Source organism: Carcharhinus amblyrhynchos, unplaced genomic scaffold (assembly GCF_965287045.1).
Source record: "Carcharhinus amblyrhynchos unplaced genomic scaffold, sCarAmb.v2.hapA scaffold_720, whole genome shotgun sequence".
NCBI lineage: Eukaryota > Metazoa > Chordata > Chondrichthyes > Carcharhiniformes > Carcharhinidae > Carcharhinus > Carcharhinus amblyrhynchos.
The window spans coordinates 28,723-55,000 of record NW_027650460.1 but is presented as its reverse complement, the minus strand read 5'-3'; the positions used below and the strand labels follow the sequence as shown (position 1 = coordinate 55,000).

At 54.1% G+C, this 26,278-nt stretch overlaps 1 protein-coding gene across 1 annotated transcript in view; it reads right to left on the bottom strand.

Moving 5' to 3' along the window:
• LOC145339885 (protein deacetylase HDAC6-like) overlaps positions 1-26,278 on the bottom strand; it is a gene marked incomplete at its 3' end in the record, with an annotated part of 53,560 nt that overhangs the window by 22,951 nt on the left and 4,331 nt on the right. Inside the window, 11 exon segments of the mRNA XM_080184422.1 lie at positions 310-375; positions 6,755-6,881; positions 7,856-7,924; positions 8,566-8,670; positions 9,665-9,762; positions 11,052-11,148; positions 12,013-12,053; positions 14,810-14,897; positions 20,380-20,462; positions 21,038-21,148; positions 24,677-24,795. Coding sequence (XP_080040548.1) covers positions 310-375; positions 6,755-6,881; positions 7,856-7,924; positions 8,566-8,670; positions 9,665-9,762; positions 11,052-11,148; positions 12,013-12,053; positions 14,810-14,897; positions 20,380-20,462; positions 21,038-21,148; positions 24,677-24,754 — 963 coding nt within the window.

Genomic DNA, 26,278 nt, shown 5'->3' with positions numbered 1-26,278 from the left:
TGTGGAGTTTGCACATTCTCCCTGGGTTTCCTCCAGGTGCCCCGGTTTCCTCCCACAGTCCAAAGACGTGCGGGTTAGGTGGATTGGCCGTGCTGAAGTGCCCCTCAGTGTCAGGGGATTAGTAGGGTAAATATGTGGGGGAGAGGGATTGTTGTCAGCGCCTCCTTCTGCACTCTCGGGAATCTACGATCCATTGGCCTCGTCAGCCACTCCCACATCACATGAAGGATTTTTACAAAAATCAACCCTTTTTTGTGTTGTTCCCGTCCATTCCCAAAGGCGCAGCGGCCCTACCTCCTTCTCACTCACCTCGTGTGCGATGGGAAGCAGGAGTTTGTGGAAGGCAATGTAGTAATCAGCATCTGTCATCCCGATCTGTAGGGCAGTAAGAGACAGAAGTGTGAATGCTTGGAGCCAGCGCATTCCCTATCCCGGCTGGACTGCCGTGCCCTCAGGAGGGAATCCAACCCAGCCATCAGTGTAAAAGGATCATCCTTCACTGCTTTCTCTATTTCAGAGAACGGAGTCGAGCGGTAAATCTGCGCAGTCAGATGCAACAAACAGCCAACCAGTCAATGACCAGTTTGCCTGTGTTTTTATGTCAGTGATGGTGGTTGAAGCAAATATTAACCCCTGAACATCAGGAAGAGCATTCTTCTTCTTCCATTTGTGGACACGGCGTTTTTGAAGCCCCAAGGGTCAGGGCAAATGGGAAGGGACATGGAGTAATTATTGCATGTCATCATGCAATAGATGACATCTCTCTGAGTGCGGCGCTCCCTCGGCGCTGACCCTCCCACAGTGCGGCGCTCCCTCGGCGCTGACCCTCCCACAGTGCGGTGCTCCCTCGGCGCTGACCCTCCCACAGTGCGGTGCTCCCTTGGCGCTGACCCTCCCACAGTGCGGCGCTCCCTCGGCGCTGACCCTCCCACAGTGCGGTGCTCCCTCGGCGCTGACCCTCCCACAGTGCGGCGCTCCCTCGGCGCTGACCCTCCCACAGTGCGGCGCTCCCTCAGCGCTGACCCTCCCACAGTGCGGCGCTCCCTTGGCGCTGACCCTCCCACAGTGCGGCGCTCCCTCGGCGCTGACCCTCCCACAGTGCGGCGCTCCCTCGGCGCTGACCCTCCCACAGTGCGGCGCTCCCTCGGTGCTGACCCTCCCACAGTGCGGCGCTCCCTCAGCGCTGACCCTCCCACAGTGCAGCACTCACACTCCTAAGTGCGGGCTCCCTCAGCACTGACCCTCCCACAGTGCGGCGCTCTCTCGGCGCTGACCCTCCCACAGTGCGGCGCTCCCTCGGCGCTGACCCTCCCACAGTGCGGCGCTCTCTCGGCGCTGACCCTCCCACAGTGCAGCGCTCCCTCGGCGCTGACCCTCCCACAGTGCGGCGCTCCCTCGGCGCTGACCCTCCCACAGTGCGGCGCTCCCTCGGTGCTGACCCTCCCACAGTGCGGCGCTCCCTCGGTGCTGACCCTCCCACAGTGCGGCGCTCCCTCAGCGCTGACCCTCCCACAGTGCAGCACTCACACTCCTAAGTGCGGGCTCCCTCAGCACTGACCCTCCCACAGTGCGGCGCTCTCTCGGCGCTGACCCTCCCACAGTGCGGCGCTCCCTCGGCGCTGACCCTCCCACAGTGCGGCGCTCCCTCGGCGCTGACCCTCCCACAGTGCGGCGCTCCCTCGGTGCTGACCCTCCCACAGTGCGGCGCTCCCTCAGCGCTGACCCTCCCACAGTGCAGCACTCACACTCCTAAGTGCGGGCTCCCTCAGCACTGACCCTCCCACAGTGCGGCGCTCTCTCGGCGCTGACCCTCCCACAGTGCAGCGCTCCCTCGGCGCTGACCCTCCCACAGTGCAGCGCTCCCTCGGCGCTGACCCTCCCGCAGTGCGGCGCTCACACTCCCACAGTGCGGGCTCCCTCAGCACTGACCCTCCCACAGTGCGGCGCTCACACTCCCACAGTGCGGGCTCCCTCAGCACGGACCCTCCCACAGTGCGGCGCTCCCTCAGCACTGACCCTCCCACAGTGCGGGCTCCCTCAGCACTGACCCTCCCACAGCGCGGTCTCCCTCAGCACCGACCCTCCCACAGTGCGTCGCTCCCTCAGCACCGACCCTCCCACAGTGCGGGCTCCCTCAGCACCGACCCTCCCACAGTGCGTCGCTCCCTTAGCAGATTCCTGTGGGATGAGCTGGGCCTGGATTATGGGTCTCGAAGCCAGGACTATCTGACTCAAAGGAGGAGCTGCAGAGGGAAGGCAGTGGACTAAGGCTGCCATTGCGAGGCACTCTTGGGCATTTATTAAGAAAGGAACACCATCTCCTCTCCTCGAGCACGAGGTTGGAAAGAGAGCACAAATCTGTTCTGATACCTCAATGTTTGAATGGAGTTTCTCAAGTGTCTTGACTGCCCTTCAATAATTCCCTGATCAGGAGCAGGACCCTGAGCTGGAATCATTCTCCACACTGTGCTTCCCAATCCCCAACTGAGATTGGCAAATTAGGCCAGGCCAGACATCCAGCTGAAACACCCAATCCGTCCACTATCGACACACAGCTAAGGCTCCTTCGACAGCACCGCCCAAACCCGCCACATCTATCCCCTAGAGGGACACAGGCAGCAGACACCATGGGGAACACCCACTGCCTGCAAGGCTGCACTCCCTAGACAGATATATACACACACTTGGACACAGGGACAGAGAGGGGCACGGGGGGAGAGAGGCAGAGAAAGGGATGCACGGAGGGGGAGAGAGAGAGAGAGAGAGAGAGAGGAGGGGGGCACGGTGGTTTGGGGGGAGGGAGAGAGAGAGAGGGGGGTACAAGGGGAGAGAGAGAGAGAGAGAGATAGGGGAGCATGGGGAGACAGAGATAGGGGAGCATGGGGAGACAGAGATAGGGGAGCATGGGGAGACAGAGAGCGAGGGGCACAGGGAGAGATAAAGAGCGAAGAGCACGGGGAGAGATAAAGAGCGAGGGGCACACAGGCGGACACAAACGTGGACACAAAAAATGGAAAATTATGAGTGTGAGGCGTGCTGCGTGTGTTGAGCTGTGGTTCCTAAGGGACCGTGTTAGAGAACTGGAACTGCAGCTCGAGGATCTTTGTCTGGTTAGGGAAAATGAGGTGGTGATAGACAGGAGCTACCGGCAGGTGGTCACACCGAGGCCATGGGAGGCAGACAAGTGGGTAATGGTCAGGAAGGGGAAAGCTCGGGTGATAGAGAGCACCCCAGTGGAGATGCCCCTTCACAGTAAGTACTCCTGTCTGATTACTGCTGGTGGGGGGACAGCTCACCTGGGGGAACCAGCAGTGGCCGTGTCATAAGAACATAAGAAATAGGAGCAGGAGTAGGCCATCTAGCCCTTCGAGCCTGCCCCGCCTTTCAATAAGATCATGGCTGATCTGTCGTGGCTCAGTTCCACATTCCCGCCCTCTCCCCATAACCCTTAATCCCCTCTCCTATCAAAAACCCTTCGACCCGCGTCTTAAAAATATTTAGCGAAGCAGCCTCCACCACTTCAACGGGCAGAGAATTCCAGAGATTCACCACCCTTTGAGTGAAGAAGTTCCTCCTCAACTCCGTTCTAAACCGCCCCCCCTTTATCTTGAGGCTGTGCCCTCTAGTCCTACGTCCTTTCTGCGCGGGAAGAGCCTCTCCACCTCTATCCTATCCATCCCATTCATCATCTTGTACGTCTCAATGAGATCTCCCCTCATTCTTCTAAACTCTAACGAGTACAAGCCTAGTTTATTCAGCCTCTCCTCATAGCTCAACCCCCTCAACTCCGGTATCAGCCTAGTAAACCTCCTCTGCACTCCCTCCAAGGCCAAAATATCCTTGCGTAAGTGCAGCGACCAAAACTGCACACAGTACTCCAGCTGCGGCCTCTGGAGCAGAGTCCAGCCCTGTAACTCAGAGGGCTAAGGAAAGGAGGAGGAAGGCAATATTAATTTGGGACTCGACAGTGAGGAGATCAGACAGGCGATTTTGCAGAGGTAGATGGGAGTCTCGAGTGGTGGTTTGCCTCCTTGGTGCCGGGATCTGGGACGTCTCTGGTCGCCTCCCAGAAATCCTGAGGTGGGAGGGAGAGGAGCCATCGGTAGTGGTACATACTGGTACCGCTGACATAGGTAGGAAGAGAGAACGAGTCATGAATATAGCGAGTTAGGTGGACAGTTGAGGAGGAGGAATGCAAAGGTAGTAATCTCGGGATTGCTGCCTGTGCCATGAGAAAGTGAGGTGTGAACTGTACAAAAAAGACGGGTGACACTTGAATCGCAAGGGGACCAATATCCTGGCGGGAAGGTTAACTAAGGCTAGTGGGGAGACTTTAAACTGGAAAGGTTGGGAGGGAATCGAGATGAGGTGACTGGGAGCAATGAGGTTAGCTCACAAATAGAGAAGGATTGTAGACAGTGTAAGAGGGAGGATAGACGGGTGATGAAGGAGGGGAGCGCTCAGACCGAAGATGTGTCTATTTTAACGCCAGGAGTGTGGTGAATAAAGTGGATAAGCTTAGAGCATGGATCGCTGCTTGGAAATGTGATGTGGTGGCCATTACAGAGACTTGGATGTCTCAGGGGCAGGACTGGATACTTCAGGTGCTCGCGGCAGACTGAAAAGATTGAGTATGTGCACACCAAGAAAGAGGATGTGTTGGAAGTTTTGAATAGCATCAAGATAGATAAGTCGCCAGGACCGGATGGGATGTACCCCAGGTTACTGGGAGGCCAGGGAAGAGATCACAGAGCCTCTGGCGACGATCTTTGCATCGTCGATGAAGACGGGAGGGGTTCCGGAGGATTGGGGGATTGTGGATGTGGTTCCTTCATTCAAGAAAGGGAATAGAGATAGCCCAGAAAATTACCGACCGGTAAGTCTAACCTCAGTGGTTGGTAAGTTGATGGAGAAAATTCTGAGGGACAGGATTTATGAACATTTAGAGAAGTTTAGTACGTTCAATAGTAGTCAGCACGGCTTTGTCAAAGGCAGATCGTGCCTTACGAGCCTGGTTGAGTTCTTTGAAAATGTGACTAAATACATTGACGAAGGAAGAGCGATAGATGTGATTTATATGGACTTCAGCAAGGTGTTCGATAAGGTCCCCCGTGCAAGACTTGTTGAGAAAGTGAGAGGGCATGGGATCCAAGGGGCTGTTGCCTTATGGATCCAGAACTGGCTTGCCTGCAGAAGGCAGAGAGTGGTTGTGGATGGGTCTTTTTCTGCATGGAGGTCGGTCACCAGTGGAGTGCCCCAGGGATCTGTTCTGGGACATTTGCTGTTTATAATTTTCATAAACGACCTGGGTGAGGAAGTGGAGGGATGGGTTGGTAAGTTTGCTGACGACGCGAAGGCTGGTGCTGTAGGTAGTTTGGAGGGATGTCAGAGGTTGCAGCGTGACATAGATAGGATGCAAGGCTGGGCGGAGAAGTGGCAGATGGACTTCAACCCAGTTAAATGTGTAGTGGTCCATTTTGGCAGGTCAAATGGGATGAAGGAATATAATATCAAGGGTAAGGCTCTTAGCAGTGTAGAGGATCAGAAGGACCTTGGGGTCCAGGTCCATAGGACTCTTAAATCGGCCTTGCAGGTAGAGGATGTGGTTAAGAAGGCGTATGGTGTACTGGCCTTCATCAATCGAGGGGCTGAGTTTCGGAGTCGGGAGATAATGTTGCAGCTTTATAAGACCCTAGTCAGACCTCTCTTGGAATACTGCGCTCAGTTCTGGTCGCCTCATTACAGGAAGGATGTGGAAGTCATTGAAAGGGTGAAAAGGAGATTTACAAGGATGTTGCCTGGATTGAGTGGCATGCCTTATCTTAGCTTGGTCTTTTCTCCTTGGACAGACGAAGGATGAGAGGTGACCTGTTAGAAATGTGTAAGATGTTGAGAGGTATTGATCGGGTGGATTCTTGGAGGCTTTTTCCCAGGGCTGAAATGGTTGCTACGAGAGGACACAGGTTTAGGGTGCTGGGGAGTAGGTACAGAGGAGATATCAGGGGTAAGCTTTTCACTCAGAGGGTGGTGGGTGAGTGGAATCGGCTGCTGTCGGTGGTGGTGGAGGCAAATTCGACAGGGTCTTTTAAGACACTTCTGGATAAGTACATGGAACTTAATAGCATTGAGGGTTATAGGTAAGCCTAGTAGGTATGGATATCATACCTACTAGGTGCAACTTGTGGGCCGAAGGGCCTGTTCGTGCTGTAGTTTCTGTATGTTGTAAACGTGAACACAAACGCGGACGCACCAGTCTGACTTGGAAATATATCGGCCGTTCCTTCACTGTGACTGGGTCAAAATCCTGGAACTCCCACCCTAACAGCGCTGTGGGTGTACCTACACCACACGGGACTGCAGCAGGTTCAAGATGGCAGCTCACCCACCACCTTCTCAAGGGGGCAATTAGGGATGGGTTTAAATGCTGGGTACGGCTTCAGTCTCAGAAGTGGTGGAGGATTGTTTGGGACTGAGAGGAGGGCAAATTTCTTCACCCTGAGACTACTCTCAAACCTTTGGGATTTTCCACGCCAGAGGGCTGTCAAGGCCCCCAACACTTGGGGGCATTTGAGTAGAGGATTGGACAGTTTTCTGGTCTTGTGGGGAATATGGAGAGCAGGCGGGGAAGTGGAAATCAAACCCAGGGTTGGCCTCAGTTATATCGAATGGCACAGCAGGCTCGATGATCCACCTTTACCCTACTTGTGTCGCCACCCACCCACCGCCCCCACCCACTAGAGATCCCAGCGCCCACCTTATTCCACGGAAGATTGATGTTGTAGCCTTTCCCTTGTCCTGTTCCAGTGCTAGTGCAGTCGGACTCAGCGAGGTGGGGCCAGAAGTCGCCATGTTCGTAACGGTGGATAGAGAACAGGAGGACGCTGGCGGCATGAGGGAGAGAGAGAGAGAGAGAGAGAGAATTGGAACAGCAAGACTCCACTAACCAGGCCAGACGGAGGACTGGGAGGCAGCAGAAAGCAGGTAGACCTGGCCCTGTGATTGTGCAAGTATGAAGGGCAAAGTTCCCACTCACACACATGCAAAGTGCCATACAGCCCTTTCCACACATACCCCGAGCTTCGAGACATAACTATTAACTTCTAATTCATAGCATTGGATTGGGTTTGACAGTAAGGGTGTGGGGAATGAGCGGGAGTGGGATATTAAAGGGTGCGGGGAGTGAGGGGGAGAGTGGGATTAGACTGGGTGGGATATTAAAGGGTGCGGGGAGTGAGGGGGAGAGTGGGATTAGACTGGGTGGGATATTAAAGGGTGCAGGGAGTGAGGGGAGAGTGGGATTAGGCTGGGTGGGATATTAAAGGGTGCAGGGAGTGAGGGGGAGAGTGGGATTAGACTGGGAGGGATATTAAAGGGTGCGGGGAGTGAAGGGGAGAGTGGGATTAGACTGGGTGGGATATTAAAGGGTGCGGGGAGTGAGGGGGAGAGTGGGATTAGACTGGGTGGGATATTAAAGGGTGCGGGGAGTGAGGGGAGAGTGGGATTAGACTGGGTGGGATATTAAAGGGTGCGGGGAGTGAGGGGGAGAGTGGGATTAGACTGGGTGGGATATTAAAGGGTGCGGGGAGAGTGGGATTAGACTGGGTGGGATATTAAAGGGTGCGGGGAGTGAGGGGAGAGTGGGATTAGACTGGGTGGGATATTAAAGGGTGCGGGGAGAGTGGGATTAGACTGGGTGGGATATTAAAGGGTGCGGGGAGTGAGGAGGAGAGCGGGATTAGACTGGGTGGGATATTAAATTGTTCTTTGGTCTTACAGCCGTCTCAAAGTCCAGAAGCCAGTCCCCTTCTATCCCGAGCTCCCTGAATGCATATTGAAGAACCAAAGCTGAATTTACCTGGGATCCTCCTCAAAGATGTACTGGGTCCCTTGCCCGTGGTAAATATCCCAATCGACAATCATCACCCTGCAAACACAAAGTGGGTACAATCAGCTGGTGTAGCTGCCATTCACACCAGATACACTTGTCTCTGCCACTCAGATACCGGGTTTACTGAGGAGGTACATTCCTGCAGTTTTCCCATTCTCTCAATCTTTCAGACCCTCCGCAACAACCTCAAATCCCTCTCCCCTCATCCCCCTCTGAACACTCTCCAAATTGCAGCACTCCCTCTCTTCCACTCCATCCTGCCCTCCCTCAATCCACAATTCCCCTTCCCACCCTCCCTTAATCCCCCTTTCTCTCCATGCCTCTCTCTCACACCCTCAATCTCCACCTCCCTCCATCCCCCGCGCCCTCTCCACCTCCCTCCATCCCCCGCGCCCTCTCCACCAGTCCATCCCCCGCGCCCTCTCCCCCAGTCCATCCCCCACGCCCTCTCCACCTCCCTCCATCCCCCGCGCCCTCTCCCCCAGTCCATCCCCCGCGCCCTCTCCCCCAGTCTATCCCCCGCGCCCTCTCCCTCAATCTACCTCCTCACTCCCACTCCCTCAATCTACCTCCCCCACTTGCTCAGTCTCTTCCCCTCAATCTAACTTGTCCATTCCCTCAGCCGCCTGGGCTCCCTCCCCTGCCAGAAGTGAATTGCCACAGGACGGGACACTCACCGCTCCACACCATGTCTCTTGCGGGCATACATGGCAGCGATGGCGAGTGTGTTGAAGATACAGTAAGTGTTGGCTGTGTCCTCATGTGCGTGATGTCCTGGCGGCCTGGAATACAGACAGGGGTCACCGTCACAGTACAAGGCCGGAGGGGATCCGCGCACTGTCTGCCGAGAAGTGAGGGCAGCACTGCCTTCGGAGGGGGTGTGGAGTTAGTGTAGGATGAGATAGTGTTTAGATTCCTTAAAGTCCAAATTGGCAATTTGTCCCACCATTTAACTGGGCCATCGTTGCTCTGCGCCACTGCCCCATCTGTCTTCAGTGTGACACTGAGCTCTGAACACTCAGACAATGCACAGCCATCAGTCCCTTTGTGGATGTTCACCACTCTACCCACAGCATGCACCGAGGGAGCGCCGCACCGCGGGAGGGCGAGTGCCGAGGGAGCGCCGCACCGCGGGAGGGCGAGTGCCGAGGGAGCGCCGCACCGCGGGAGGGCGAGTGCCAAGGGAGCGCCGCGCTGTCAGAGGGTCAGTGTTGAGGGAGCGCCGCACTGTGGGACGGTCAGTGCTGAGGGAGCGCCGCACTGTGGGAGGGTCAGTGCTGAGGGAGCGCCGCACTGTGGGAGGGTCAGTGCTGAGGGAGCGCCGCACTGTGGGAGGGTCAGTGCTGAGGGAGCGCCGCACTGTGGGAGGGTCAGTGCTGAGGGAGCATGAGTGCCGAGGGAGCGCCGCACTGTGGGAGTGTCAGTGCTGAGGGAGTGTCAGTGCTGAGGGACCGACACACTGTGGGAGGGTCAGTACTGAGGGAGCACTACATGGTCAAGATGAGTAGTGCGGGAATTTCCTTGCTGTCCTCTGACTGATATTATTCTCTAAACCAACATCAACATTACTGTTTGTGGGATCTTGTACACAAATAGGCTGATGCCTTTCTGAGTCACGTCAGTCAGCGAGCTTCATAACTGAAGGGGACAATGAGCCCTCCTGCCTCAGCAGCAATCTGGAGCTCAACAGAAGCTATAATCAAGGGTGGGTGGAGGGGAAGTGGGGGGAGATGACGGAACCAAGGGGAACCAGCCCAGCGCAACAACCCCGCTCACCTGACGACAGCCAGACCGTTTCGGGTGCCCCCCTCCAACAAGGAGTCGACCAACTGGAGCACGCAACCCACAGCCGTGCAGCTCGCATCATAACTTAGCTGCAATTCAGAGAAATATGATTGACAGAGCGGAGAGGGCAGAATCAAATCCCTTCCCACTCACTCCCACTGCACACAATCCCAATCCCCTTCCCATTCACTCCCACTGTACACGATCCCAATCCCAAACCCCTTCCTGTTCACTCCCACTGTATACGATCCCAATCTCAATCCCCTTCCTGTTCACTCCCACTGTACACAATCCCAATCCCAAACCCCTTCCCATTCACTCCCACTGTACACAATCCCAATCCCAAACCCCTTCCCATTCACTCCCACTGTACACAATCCCAATCCCAAACCCCTTCCCATTTTCACTCCCACTGCACACAATCCCAATCTCCTTCCCATTCACTCCCACTGTACACAATCCCAATGAACCCAAACCCCTTCCCATTCGCTCCCATTGTACACAATCCCAATCCCCTTCCCGTTCACTCCCACTGTACACAATCCCAATGGACCCAAACCCCTTCCCATTCACTCCCATTGTACACAATCCCAATCCCAAACCCCTTCCCATTCACTCCCACTGTACACAATCTCAATGGACCCAAACCCCTTCCCATTCACTCCCACTGTACACAATCCCAACCCCAAACCCATTCCCGTTCCACTTCCACTGTACACAATCCTACTGGACCCAAACCCCTTCCCATTCACTCCCACTCTACTTAATTCCAATGGACCCAAATCCCTTTCCATTCACTCCCACTGTGCACAATCCCAACGGACCCAAACCCCTTCCCATTCACTCCCACTCTACACAATCCCAACCCCAAACCCATTCCCGTTCACTCCCACTGTACACTATCCCAATGGACCCAAACCCCTTCCCATTCACTCCCACTATACACAATCCCAATCGCAAACCCCTTCCCATTCACTCACACTGAACACAATCCCAATACCAAACCCCTTCCCGTTCACTCTCTCTGTACACAATGCCAATGGACCCAAACCCATTCCCACTCACTCCCACTGTACACAATCCCAATGGACCCCAATCTCTTCCCATTCATTACCAGTGTACACAATTCCAATGGACCCAAAACTCTTCCCATTCACTCCCATTTTACACAATCCCAATCCCCTTCCCATTCACTCCCACTGTACACAATCCCAATGGACCTAACCTCCTTCCCATACTATCCCTCTCAGCTAATTGCAATCTCACAAATGGAAATGAAAACGTAGATGTGGATCAAGAGTCCAGTTGCTCCCCGTCACCCCATTTCAGCACAATTGGAATTCTGGTGGATTTCCGGAACCCAGTGCGGAAGACTTACGGGATGGAAGTAGACCAAATCGAAACTGTCCGACTTTGCTTGGAGTGCCGTGGTGCTCATCTCCTTTGTGGACTTGACCATGTCGATGTAATCCGGGCTGCAGGAAGACAAGCACAAGCGTTGGAGCTGTTTGCTCCAAACACCGACACAACCCGTTCCTCTTTCCAAACACCTCTGGTTAAGGACATTAGAAACAGGAGGCGGCCACTCGGCCCCTCACACCCACTCCACCATTTAATACTATTTTGTACCCTGATGCCACTTTCCCTGGCCCCTATCCCTCCCTTTCCTAGCGTCCAAAGATCTCTTGATCTAATGCTCAAGGATCATAGAATCCTGAAAGCTCAGAAGGTCGTCATTTGGCCCATCGAATCTGCACCAACTGCAATCCCACCAAGGCCCAACCCTCATAACTCCACATATTTAACTTGCTATTCCCCCTGACACGAAGGGACAATTTAGCACGGTTAATCCACCTAACCCGCACATCAATGGAGTGTGGGAGGAAACTGGAGCACTTGGAGGAAACCCATGCAGACACGGGGAGAATGTGCAGACTCTGCACAGACAGTGACCGAAGCTGTGAATCGAACCTGGGTCCCGGGCGCTGCGAGTGCTAACCACTGTGCCACCCTGGTAGATACTCCTCACCTCCACACCTCTCTGGGGTTGAAAATTGCATACGTTCACAGCCACCCCATCCCCTGCCACCTCCCCCCCCCCCCCCCCCCAACAAATTGAAGAAATTACTCCTCATCTCAGCTCACATTTTTCCCCCCACTCACTCATGGGATGTGCAGATGCTGTGGGGAACACTGGCCACCTGCAAGTTTCTCCCTCTGAGCATCCCTGCCACCTCTCCCCATCGCACCTCCCCCCCACCCCCTGCCACACAAACACACACACACACACACACACACACACACATCCCATTCCCTCCTCCCGTCCCCTCTTCACTCACGTGTGAACCAGCATCAGCTCCTCTTTTGTTGCCAACCTGGGCTTCAGAAAAAGCAGAGACAAAATGATCATCAAACTGGTCTGGATAATTAACGGCTTTCAAAGACATATGCTTGCGCACGCGCGTGCACACACACACACGTGCTCACACACACCTGCACATGCAGGCTAGTGTGTTCACACACACACCAATGCGTTCACACACACTCACAGGTGCATGCCCACTCAAGTGCGCACACCCATGCCACACACAGGGAAACAACAGTGATACTCCAAAAATAAAACAACCTGCAGTCGGAGACAAAGTGAAAGATTCTCCAACAGGATGTCCTGAATGGTGGCATTTTACCTGCACCCACTTGCAAATGTTGGGAACAGAGCAGACAATCTGCGCACAGCAAGATCCCACCACTCCCCCCCCCCCAGTGTGATGGTGACCCTTGTGAGGAGCAGAGGGAGCTGGTTGTGTTGTGTGCACAAATCACTGAAGGTGGCAGGGCAGGTGGAGAGAGCAGTTAATAAACCAGTCTGAGCTCTGGGCTTTATTAACAGGGGCACAGAGCACAAGAGCAAGTAGGCTGTGCTGAACTTACAGGAGTTACATCTCAGCTGGGATACTGTGCACAGTTCTGGGCACCACACTATAGGAAGGATGCGAATGTATCGGAGAGAGTGCAGAAGGTATTTACAGGAATGGTTCCAGGGAGGAGAAACTTCACTGATGAGGATAGATTTCTATCCCATTATGTACAGGGCTACAGACCACGTGCTGGAAAATGGGATTGGAATAGACAGGTGCTTGATGGCCATCACAGACATGATGGGCCGAAGGGCCCTTTTCTGCGCTGTGAAGGTGCACCACTCTAGATTCGAGAGAAGGTGGCTGAGAGGAGGTTTGATAGATATGTTCAAAATCACTGCCTCACAGCGCCCGGGACCTGGGTTGAATCCTGACCTTGGGTGACTGTCCATGCGAAGTCTGCACGTTCTCCCCATGTCTGCGTGGGTTTCCTCTGGGTACCCCAGTTCCCTGCCACACTCCAAAGATGAGCAGGTTAGGTGGATTGGCCAATGCTAAATTGACCCTTAGACAGAAGGGGGGGGGGCGTGGATTAGTTAGGGTAACTACATGGAATAATGGGGTTAGGTCCCTGATGTGATTATTGTGGGTGCAGGCCCGATGGGCCGAATGGCCTCCTTTTGCACTGTAGGGATTCTTTGCAGGGATAATTTGTACGATCATTGGGGGGGTGCTGGATAGGGTAGATAGTCCCTGCTCGTGAAAGGATTGACTACGAGGAGGCAGAGATTGAAAATGATTTACAAAAGACGCAAAGGTGATGTGAGGGAAAACTTTCTCAGCGAGTGGCTGGGATCTGGAACACTCTGCCGGGGACAGTGATGGAGGCAGGTTCAATCGAGGCAGTCAGGAAGACATTAGCTGATTATTTGAATAGAAATAACGTGCAGGGGAAAAGGCAGGGGAGCGGCACTAAGTCAAAATGCCCATTCAGAGAGCCAGGACAGACATGATGGATCAAACGGACTCCTTGTGTGAAGTAACAATAAGAACATAAGAACATAAGAAATAGGAGCAGGAGTAGGCCATCTAGCCCTTCGAGCCTGCCCCGCCATTCAATAAGATCATGGCTGATCTGTCGTGGCTCAGTTCCACATTCCCGCCCTCTCCCCATAACCCTTAATCCCCTCTCTTATCAAGAACCCATCAACCAGCTTCTTAAATATATTTAGCGAGGCAGCCTCCACCACTTCAACGGGCAGAGAATTCCAGAGATTCACCACCCTTTGAGTGAAGAAGTTCCTCCTCAACTCCGTTCTAAACCGCCTCCCCTTTATCTTGAGGCTGTGCCCCCTAGTCCTACTGTCTTTTTTGAGCGGGAAGAGTCTCTCCACCTCTATCCTATCCATCCCATTCATCATCTTATACGTCTCAATGAGATCTCCCCTCATTCTTCTAAACTCTAACGAGTACAAGCCTACACACAATTCAGAGATTGTGTGCGTTTTGTTTTGCTCACCCAGTGATGCTGCTGGAGGGATAAATATCGGGCCTCTGGGCAATCTGGACAACCACATCACCAGCCCCCTCGGTCCAACTGGACGTTCAACTGCTACTGCAGGATCTTTACGTCCACACGGAAGGAGCAGACTGTGGAACTCCAGGCGAGTCAAGTGGTGAGAAAGGCAGAAGAAGCAGAGCCCGAGGTGGAGGAGTAATACGCCAGAACGAACACAAGCATGGAGGGAGAGGGGAAGAGAGAGAGAGACAGAGAGGGAACAGCACTGGGGGGGGGGGGGCAACCATCAAAGGTGGACAGGGGTTTGAAGGAAGTGACCGTGGGGGGGAGGAAGGAGAGGCAAAGAGAGACAGAGGTATCTGTCCTGGGAGTGTTTGATGGGGACAGTGTAGAGGGAGCTTTACTCTGTATCTAACCCCGTGCTGTACCTGTCCTGGGAGTGTTTGATGGGGACAGTGTAGAGGGAGCTTTACTCTGTATCTAACCCCGTGCTGTACCTGTCCTGGGAGTGTTTGATGGGGGACAGTGTAGAGGGAGCTTTACTCTGTATCTAACCCCGTGCTGTACCTGTCCTGGGAGTGTTTGATGGGGGACAGTGTAGAGGGAGCTTTACTCTGTATCTAACCCTGTGCTGTACCTGTCCTGGGAGTGTTTGATGGGGACAGTGTAGAGGGAGCTTTACTCTGTATCTAACCCCGTGCTGTACCTGTCCTGGGAGTGTTTGATGGGGATAGTGTAGAATGATGACAGTTCTCTTACCAGGATCTGTTTGCATCGCTCCAACAGTCCACACTCTTGGAGTTTATCCATGGTAGCTATCACTCTCTCTGGAACCTCTGGGACTTGACTGTGCAGGTTCAAAAGAAAGGAGGAAGATGTGTATTTAATTGATGACACACTCAACCACTGGATGCCTGAGGGGACCTCGACAGTGAAGAACATTTTCAAGTGCAAAGTATAGTGAAAAGTTTATTTATTGGTCACAAGTAAGGCTTACATTCACACTATAATGAACTAACTGTGAAATTCCCCAAGTCGCCTCACTTCGGCACCTGTTCAGGTCAATCCACCTAACCAGCACACCTTTCAGACTGTGGGAGGAAACCGGAGCACCTGGAGGAAACCCACGCAGACACAGGGAGAATGTGCAAACTCCAGATAGACAGTGACCCAAATCGAACCCGGGTTCCTGGTGCTGTGAGGCAGCAGTGCTGACCACTGCGCCACCGTGCCACCCCACAGTGTCACTGTTATGATGTAGGATGTGTGTACGTACGGCAGTGATGGTAATCAAGACTGGGATACTGACCCACACACTTGTTTTTCCCCGTGAGATTGATGGAGGGATAGATATCGGTCGAGGATATCTATCTTGAGAGAACTACCCTGGCCCTTCAAACAACATATTGCTGGGGGGATCTTTAGCACCCAGCCAGCAGGCATCTCCTCCAACACAGCGCTGCTGCCCTTGACTCCAGTTCTCAAGCCCGGTGGAGGGACTTGTATCAGGAACCATGCAGCTAGGAGCAGGGCGTGCTGGGAAGCATTTAGCTGAGCGCACAAAGCGTCAAGTGTGCAAAGGGTATGGAAAAATTGCATCAAAATGGGCAAAATGGGGTTAGAACGGATAGGTGCTTGACGGCCGGCAGGGACACAATGGGCCGAAGGGCCTCTTTGCTGTAAAACTGTTTGTGTCTTTGTGGGGCAGCACAGTGGTTAGCATTGCTGCCTCACAGTGCCACAGATCCAAGTTCGATTCCGGCCTCGGGTTGCTGTCTGTGTGGAGTCTGCACATTCTCCTCGTGTCTGCATGGGTTTCCTCTGGGTGCTCTGGTATATTCACACAGTCCTAAGATGTATGGGTTAGGTGGATTGGCCATGCTAGATTACCCCTTAAGTGTCGAAAGATGTATAAGCTAAGGGGATTGGTTAATGCATGGGTTTGTGAATGCAGTAAGAAGTCTCACAACACCAGGTTAAAGTTCAACAGGTTTATTTCGTCACAAAAGCCACTAGCTTTCGGAGCGTTGCTCCTTTGTCAGGTGAGTGGGATTTCAGTTCACAAACAGGGCATATATAGACACAAATTCAATTTACAAAATAACGATTGGAATGCGAGACTTTACAGGTAATCATGTCTTAAAGGTACAGACTGTGTGAGTGGAGAGGGTTAAGCACAGGTTAAAGAGATGTGTATTGTCTCCAGACAGGACAGTTGGTGAAATTTTACAAGCCAAGCACAATGCAATGCCGTCTGCATCTCAAGACCAACCACAATATTGTCATCAAACCAGCAGACAAAGGAGGGGCCATCATCATACTGTACAGAACGGATTACTGCAAAGAAGTATATTGACAACTGAACAACGAGGAACACTACAGACAGTTACCCGCAGATCCGACCAAAGAACACCCCCGTCAACTCAACAGACTGATCAAGATATTTGATCTGGACCTTCAAAGCACCCTTGTGCTCTTGTCACACGTACTCCCTGCGTTGGAGATCTCTACTGACCCCCAAAGATACACAAGGCAAACACATCCAGCCATCCCATTGTATCGGGCAATGAGACCCTGTGTGAGAACCTCTTTGGCTACGTCGAAGGCATCCTGAAATCCATTGTACAAAGAACCCCCAGCTTTAGTCGCAACACTACAGACTTCCTACAGAAACTCAGCACACATGGAGCAGTTGAACTAGAAGCACTCCTTGTCACAATGGATGTCTCAGCACTTACACCAGCATCCCCCACAACGATGGCATTGCTGCAACTGCCTCAGTACTCAACGCCGACAACTACCAATCTCCAGATGCAATTTTACAACTCATCTGCTTCATCCTGAACTACAATGTCTTCACCTTCAACAGCCAGTTCTTCATCGAGACACATGGAACAGCCACAGGGACTAAATTCACACCTCAGTATGCCAACGTCTTCATGCACAGATTCAAATAAGACCTCTTCACTGCACAGGATCTTCAACAGATGCTATACACTAGATACATCGATGACATTTTCTTCCTTTGGATTCATGTGAATAATCACTGAAGCAACTATACGATGACATGAACAAGTTCCATCCTGCCATCAGACTCACCATGGACTACTCTCTGGAATCGTTTGTGTTCTTGGATGCACACATCTCCATCGAGGACGGTCACCTCAGCACTTCACTATGCTGCAAGCCCATGGATAACCTCACGATGCTCCATTTCTCCAGCTTCCACCCTAAACACGTTAAAGAAGCCATCCCTTATGGACAAGCCCTCCATATAACAGGATCTGCTCACATGGGGAGAGTCGCAACCTCCAGATGCTGAAAGATGCTCTCATAAAAACAGGATATGGCACTCAACTCATCAATCGACAGTTCCGACACGCCACAGCGAAAAATCGCACCGACCTCCTCAGAAGACAAACATGGGACAGAGTGCCCTCCATTGTCCAGTCCTTCCCCAGAGCGGAGAAGCTACGACATCTTCTCCAGGGCCTTCAACATGTCATTGTTGAAGATGAACATCTTGCCAAGGCTATCACCACAGCCTTGCCAAGGCTATCACCACAGCCTTGCCTTCAAACAACTACACAACCTCAAACAGACCATTGTTCGCAGCAAACTATCCAACCTTCAGAACAGTGACGATGACTCAACACAACCCTGATACAGCAACTCTGCAAGACGTGCCAAATTATTGACACGGATGCCATCATCTCACAAGAGAACACCATTCACCAGGTACACGGTACATAAACTTGCAACTCAGCCAACATTGTCTACCTGATACGCTGCAGGAAAGGATGTCCTGAGGCATGGTACATTGGGGAGACCATGCAGATGTTATGACAATGCATGAATGAACACTGCTTGAGAATCACCAGGCAAGACTGTTCTCTTCCTGTTTTCCTGTCCCTCCCCCTGTAAATGCCCATGACCACTTCAGCGGTCACAGGCATTCAGTCTCTGATCTTCGGGTAAGCGTTTTCCAAAGCGGCCTTCACAACACCTGAGAACACAGAGTCGCTGAGCAGAGACTGATAGCCAAGTTCCGCACACGAGATGGCCTCAATCGGGATCTTGGGTTCATGTCACATTATCTGTGACTCCCACGACTTGCCTGGCTTCCAACATCTCACTAACTGTCCCGACTGGAGACAGTACACATCTCTTTAACCTGTGCTTAACCCACTCTCCAGTCACACTGTCTGTACCTTTAAGACTTGATTACCTGTAAAGACTCGCATTCCAACCATTATTTTGTAAACTGAGTTTGTGTCTATACATGCCCTGTTTGTGAACCGAAATCCCACTCACCTGACGAAGAAGCAGTGTTCCAAAAAGCTAGTGCCTATTGCTACCAAATAAATCCGTTAGACTTTAACCTGGTGTTGTGAGACTTATTACTGTGCTTACCCCAGTCCAATGCCGGCATTTCCACATTGTGAGGATAGGGCAGGGGAGGATAGGGATAGGGTGGGATGTTCTTCTGGGAGTCAGTGTAGACTCAGTGGGCCAAATGGCCTCCTGCTGCACTGTAGGGATTCCATGATTCTATGGCCAGATGAAACAAACTAAAAAACAGTTGATGCGTTTCTAACAAACTTGTATCTTGACCTCTGGTTAATTGTGAAACACACCCTGTCAGCATACGGTAAATACTGGCACACTCCCGTGGTCCCTCTCAGGTAAATACTGACGCACTCCTCAGGTCCTCCCCCCTGTAAATACTAACACACACCCCGGGGTCCTCCCCCCTGTAAATACTGACACACTCCTCAGGGTCCTCCCCCCTGTAAATACTAACACACACCCCGGGGTCCTCCCCCCTGTAAATACTGACACACTCCTCAGGGTCCTCCCCCCTGTAAATACTAACACACACCCCGGGGTCCTCCCCCCTGTAAATACTGACACACTTCCTGGGGTCCTCCCCCTGGAAATACTGACACACTCCCCGGGGTCCTCCCCCTGTAAATACTGGACACACTCCCCGGGGTCCTCCCCCCTGTAAATACTGACACACTCCCGGGGTCCTCCCCCTGTAAATACTGACACACTCCCCGGGGTCCTTCCCCCTGTAAATACTGACACACTCCCCGGGGTCCCACCCCCTGTAAATACTGACACACTCCCTGGGGACCCCCCCTGTAAATACTGACACACTCCCCGGGGAACCCCCTGTAAATACTGACACACTCCCCAGGGACCCCCCCCGCGAATGCTGACACATTCTCCGGGGTCCTTCCCCCTGTAAATACTGACACACTCCCTGGGGTCCCTCTCCCTGTAAATACTGGCACACTCCCCGGGGTCCTTCCCCCTGTAAATACTGACACACTCCGCGGGGAACCCCTGTAAATACTGACACACTCCCCGGGGACCCCCTGTAAATACTGACACACTCCGCGGGGAACCCCTGTAAATACTGACACACTCCCCGGGGACCCCCCTGTAAATACTGACACACTCCCTGGGGTCCCTCCCCCTGTAAATACTGACACACTCCCCGGGGACCCCCTGTAAATACTGACACACTCCCCGGGGACCCCCCTGTAAACACTGACACACACCCCGGGGACCCCCTGTAAATACTGACACACTCCCCGGGGACCCCCTGTAAATACTGACACACTCCCCGGGGAATCCCCTGTAAATACTGACACACTGCCCGGGGAATCCCCTGTAAATACTGACACACTCCCCGGGGAATCCCCGGTAAATACTGACACACTCCCCGGGGAATCCCGGTAAATACTGACACACTCCCCGGGGAATCCCCGGTAAATACTGACACACTCCCCGGGGACCCCCCTGTAAATACTGACACACTCCCCGGGGACCCCCCTGTAAATACTGACACACTCCCCGGGGACCCCTCTGTAAATACTGACACACTCCCCGGGGACCCCCCTGTAAATACTGACACACTACCCGGGGAATCCCTGTAAATACTGACACACTCCCCGGGAATCCCCGGTAAATACTGATACACTCCCTAGGGAATCCCCCTGTAAATACTGACACACTCCCCAAGGAAGCCTCTGTAAATACTGACACACTCCCTGGGGAATCCCCGGTAAATACTGACACACTCCCTAGGGAATCCCCTGTGAATACTGACACACTCCCCGGGGAATCCCCTGTCAATACTGACACACTCCCTGGAGATTCCCCTGTAAATACTGACACACTCCCTGGAGATTCCCCTGTAAATACTGACACACTCCCTGGAGATTCCCCTGTAAATACTGACACACTCCCTGGAGATTCCCCTGTAAATACTGACACCACAGATGCCTCTCAGTTATGCTTTGTGATGTGAAACATACTTGTCCCATAAGCATCGTGGTTCTGCCATGATTGGGTGGTAGACGAGAGCAGTCCCTGTACGAAGACGATCTTTATCCAGGCTCTGTACAGATTCAATGGATACAGGTGTCAGTGGAGAGAATGTTTTGGGGATATCTCATGCTGACACACCACGTGTACTCAAACCAGCTGGCCATACTGATGGGGAAAGGGATGCCCGGATTTCCTTCCCCAACACAGCCAGGGAGAGTGGCAGTGTGTCGACCATTTTGCATGCTTAACCTTTTCCCCGCTGTCCCCCTCTCCCTGATCTCCGCTCCCGGGTCCTCCACTCGCTTTCTGCTTCTCTCCCCTTGCTTTTCGCCCCCAACCCCACCATCCGCACCCCCCCCCCCCAACCCCCAACTGTCCACTTCTCCTTCTCTCCCCGTCCGCCTCTCCCACCGCTCATCAGCCTCTCCCCCTCCCCCCCGCTGTCAGCCTCTCCCTCTCTCCCCGCTGTCAACCTCTGCTATCCCCACCACCAGCCTCTCCCTCTCCCCCCGCTGTCCGCCTCTCACTCTCTCCCTCCCCACTGTCAACCTCTCCTCCCCCCCACCACTATCAGCCACTACCCCCCCTCCTGCTGTCTGCCTCTCCCTCTCCCCCCACTGTCTGCCTCTCCCTCATTGGTCCTACCAGGTTGTGGAGTTCCTGGATGATTTCCTCCTCTCGGGGATCCTGCAGTAGCCTCACATGTTTCTTCACATTCGCTTTGTTGACGGCCTGCTTCCCCTTCTTCTCTGGATTCTGAAAACGGCAAAGTGGTTTCAGTCAGGTGGGGGAAATTACCAACGCTCCAACACTGCATCAAATCAGAGCCAGAGCCCGAACAGATCAAAACGGACTCCGGGGTGGTGGAGAGGGGTCAGAGGCAGAATGGCCAACCCTGGACCCTCCCCTCCGCCCGGCCGCAGGACCACCCCCCTCCGCCCGGCCGCAGGACCACCCCCCCTCCGCAGGACACCCCCCTCCGCCCGGCCGCAGGACCACCCCCCCTCCGCCCGGCCGCAGGACCACCCCCCCCTCCGCCCGGCCGCAGGACCACCCCCCCTCCGCCCGGCCGCAGGACGCCCCCCCCTCCGCCCGGCCGCAGGACCACCCCCCCTCCGCCCGGGCAGGCAGGACCACCCCCCTCCCGGCCGCAGGACCACCCCCCCCTCCGCCCGGCCGCAGGACCACCCCCCTCGCCCAGCCGCAGGACTCCACCTCCCCCAAGCCACAGGACCCCCACTCCGCCCAACCTTAGGACCACTCCCCTCCACCAGCCACAGGACATCCACCCTCCGTCCAGCCACAGGACATCCACCCTCCGTCCAGCCACAGGACACCCCCCCCCTCCGTCCAGCCAGAGGACACCCCGCCCCCTGCCCATCCTTATTTCAGATCAAAGCAGCAATGAAATAAAACAAGCTGAGAGGCTGAGCTCCAGAACAAGGCAGGGGTGGGCAGATCTTTACGATGAGAGGCAGGCCGTTCCTGGGAAGTCGGGTGGGCAACAGAGAGGAGGGGGAATCTGGACTCCCTCTCCCCACCCCGCAATCCCCAGCACCCAGGAATCTGTCGAGGCTGGCCTGGGGGGGGGAGGTTGGGAGGAGGGTGACGGTTGGATCAGAGCTTTTGGCATTGTGAAAGGAGAATTCTCCTGCGTCAGGGGAGCGAGCGATCAGGGAAACGGATGACCAAAGGGCATGTCAAAGTGGCAGAGGGGCTGAATGGCCTGTCTCCGGTACCACTCCACAGGGAGTCAGCATAAGGGCGGGGGGGGGGGGGGGGGGGGGGGGGGGGGGGTGGAATTCTCCACAACATCCCCCCCACCGAGTGCCAGCCTCACGCTGTCGGTCGTCTCCCTGACGGACTCTCAGCTGCGCGCCCCCACAGTCCACACTCGCCGCGAGCACCCCATGTCCCAGATTCCTGCCCACCTCCATGGCCGCTGGCGCCCCTCGGTCCCACAGTGGCAGCACGGGAGGTGGGTGGCTGGGGTGCTGGCTTCACTTTGCGGGACTGCAGCCTCACAGCCCTCGCCCGGTGCAAGGGGGACAGCAGTCACGGGACAGCAGTCACGGGACAGCAACTCAGAGAGACGCAGCCCATCAATTGGTAACCAGGGACTGTGACGTTCCTGCCAGCCAATCCCGAGCGCACTCTCGATGGGTGTTACTGTAAGACTCTGCCTCCTTGGCCTGTCACACTTGGGAGACTCCAGCCTTCAGAAACATTTACCCAGGTTAAGTAGATTTTCCATTAATTCCAAACAGCAGATGTTCAACAGTCACAGTGAGGGTCCAGCAAGTACAGTATGAGGGGGACATGCTCAGCTTGGGGCCAGTGGGTCACGCCCCTTTGCCAGGATTTGATCCCCACACTCTCCTGATAGGTCAGTGCTGAGGGAGCACCTCGCCGTCGGAGGGTCAGCGCTGAGGGAGCGCCTCGCTGTCGGAGGGTCAGCGCTGAGGGAGCGCCGCACTGTGGGAGGGTCAGCGCTGAGGGAGCGCCGCACTGTGGGAGGGTCAGCGCTGAGGGAGCGCCTCTTTGTCGGAGGGTCAGTGCTGAGGGAGCACAGCACTGTAGGGGGATCTGTGCTGAGGGGGCGCCACACTGTTGGGGGGTCAGTGCTGAGGGATCGTCACATTGTGGGAGGGTCAGTGCTGAGGGAGCACCGCACTGTGGGAGGGTCAGTGCTGAGAGAGCGCCACATTGTGGGAGGGCCAGTGCTGAGGGAGCGCCGCATTGTGGGAGGGTCAGTGCTGCGGGAGTGCCGCAATGTGGAAGGGTCAGTGCTGAGAAGACGCCGAACTGTCAGAGGGTCAGGGTTGAGACAGCATGGCATCTTTTGCAGTGCGCCTGAAAGTGTGCTCTCTTAGCACTGATCTTCCGACACTGTGGTGCACCCTTGACACTGACCCTCTGACAATGTGGCACTCCCTCAGCACTGACCTTCCTCCACTGCGGCGCTCCCCCAGCACTGACCCTCCCACAGTGCGGCACTCCCTCAGGACCGACCCTCTAACAGTGTGACATCCCTCAGCACTGACCCTCCCACAGTGCGGCGCTCCCTCAGCACCGACCCTCCCACAGTGCGGCGCTCCCTCAGCACCGACCCTCCCACAGTGCGGCGCTCCCTCAGCACTGACCCTCCCACAGTGCGGCGCACCCTCAGCACTGACCCTCCCACAGTGCGGCGCACCCTCAGCACTGACCCTCCCACAGTGCGGCGCACCCTCAGCACTGACCCTCCCACAGTGCGGCGCTCCCTCAGCACTGACCCTCCCACAGCGTGGCGCTACCTCAGCATTGCACTCCCTCAGCACTAACCCTCCCACAGTGCGGCGCTCCCTCAGCACTGACCCTCCCACAGTGCGGCGCTCCCTCAGCACTGACCCTCCCACAGTGCGGCGCTCCCTCAGCACTGACCCTCCCACAGTGCGGCGCTCCCTCAGCACTGACCCTCCCACAGTGCGGCGCTCCCTCAGCACTGACCCTCCCACAGTGCGGCGCTCCCTCAGCACTGACCCTCCCACAGTGCGGCGCTCCCTCAGCACTGACCCTCCCACAGTGCGGCGCTCCCTCAGCACTGACCCTCTGACAACAAAGTCATTAAAATGGTGATAAAAGGAGGGCAGATGTTTCTACTTATTAGAGTGTCTGTGTATGTGGGGTGGAGACAAGAACACAGTGGGGAATATAGGATCATATTAAGTTGATCTTTCTGTATAGCCTAGCTATGTCTACAATACTACATTCTGCACCGTTTCCTTTCCTTCTCTATGTACGATATGCTTTGTCTGTATCGCACGCAAGAAAAATGCCTTTCGCTGTTTACGAATACATGTGACAGTAATAAATCAAATCAAAACATAAGAAAACAGTCAATAATAGATCCAATGGTGGGGGGATTGAGGAGAAAGGTCTGTAGGAGGTGGTAGAAGACTGGTGGAAGAACATGAAGATTGATACAGATCAAAGGGGCTGAATGGCCAGCTACTCTGCTTTCAGTACTCGGTCACCAGCCACTCTTGGTGCACTGCCCCACTCTGTTCCCTAAAGCACATCCGCCTGACATCCATTGGTCCATCACTGGCTGCCGTGTACGTGCTCTGGAATTCCCACCCACAGCCTCTCTTCCACCCTCCTGTAAGATGCTCCTTAGAAACAGACTATTAGTCCAAGTTTCAGGTGCCTCTCTCAAACTTCATTGTAGGTGACTGAGTGCCAAATTGCACACTCTGTTATGTGACAGTAAGTGGTGGACAGAGGTCGGCGATGCACACTTACCTTCATGCTGGTAGCTAACGACACACGTGGAACAACAGAGCCCATTCTTTGCCGGGGACGGACTGACTCTTGCTCCATGGTAACGGACTCCTCCTGCCTCCCTCCAACCAATCAAAACACTGCATCAAGGGATGAAAAAGGACATCACGAGACATTTGGGAAGTCAGGCACAGCTCCTGGCCAATACCAGCCCTCCCTTTAAAAAATGGCACACTCACACAGATCTCACCCCTTCACTGTAACACACTGATATATCCCACACCTCTCACTGTAACACTCTGATATATCCCACACCCCTCACTGTAACACTCTGATATATCCCACACCCCTCACTGTAACACTCTGATATACCTCACTGTGACACTCTGACAATACCCCACACCCCTCACTGTAACACTCTGATATATCTCACACCCCTCACTGTAACACTCTGATATACCCCACACCCCTCACTGTAACACTCTGATATATCCCACATCCCTCACTGTAACACTCTGATATATCCCACACCCCTCACTGTAACACTCTGATATACCCCACACCCCTCACTGTAACACTCTGATATACCCCACACCCCTCACTGTAACACTCTGATATACCCCACACCCCTCACTGTAACACTCTGATATATCCCACATCCCTCACTGTAACACTCTGATATATCCCACACCCCTCACTGTAACACTCTGATATATCCCACACCCCTCACTGTAACACTCTGATATACCCCCCACCCCTCACTGTAACACTGATATACCCCACACCCCTCACTGTAACACTCTGATATACCCCACACCCCTCACTGTAACACTCTGATATATCCCACACCCCTCACTGTAACACTCTGATATACCCCCCACCCCTCACTGTAACACTGATATACCCCACACCCCTCACTGTAACACTCTGATATACCCCACACCCCTCACTGTAACACTGATATACCCCACACCCCTCACTGTAACACTCTGATATATCCCCACCCCCTCACTGTAACACTCTGATATATCCCACACCTCTCACTGTAACACTGATATACCCCACACCCCTCACTGTAACAGTCTGATATACCCCACACCCCTCACTGTAACACTCTGATATATCCCACACCCTTCACTGTAACACTCTGATATAGCCCACACCTCTCACTGTAACACTGATATATCCCACACCCCTCACTGTAACACTCTGATATATCCCACACCCCTCACTGTAACACACTGATATACCCCACACCTCTCACTGTAACATTGATATACCCCACACCCCTCACTGTAACACTCTGATATATCTCACACCTCTCACTGTAACACTGATATATCCCATACCCCTCACTGTAACACTCTGATATATCCCACACCCCTCACTGTAACACTCTGATATATCCCACACCCCTCACTGTAACACTCTGATATATCCCACACCCCTCACTGTAACACTCTGATATATCCCACACCCTTCACTGTAACACTCTGATATATCCCACACCCTTCACTGTAACACTCTGATATAGCCCACACCTCTCACTGTAACACTGATATATCCCACACCCCTCACTGTAACACTCTGATATATCCCACACCCCTCACTGTGACTTTCTGG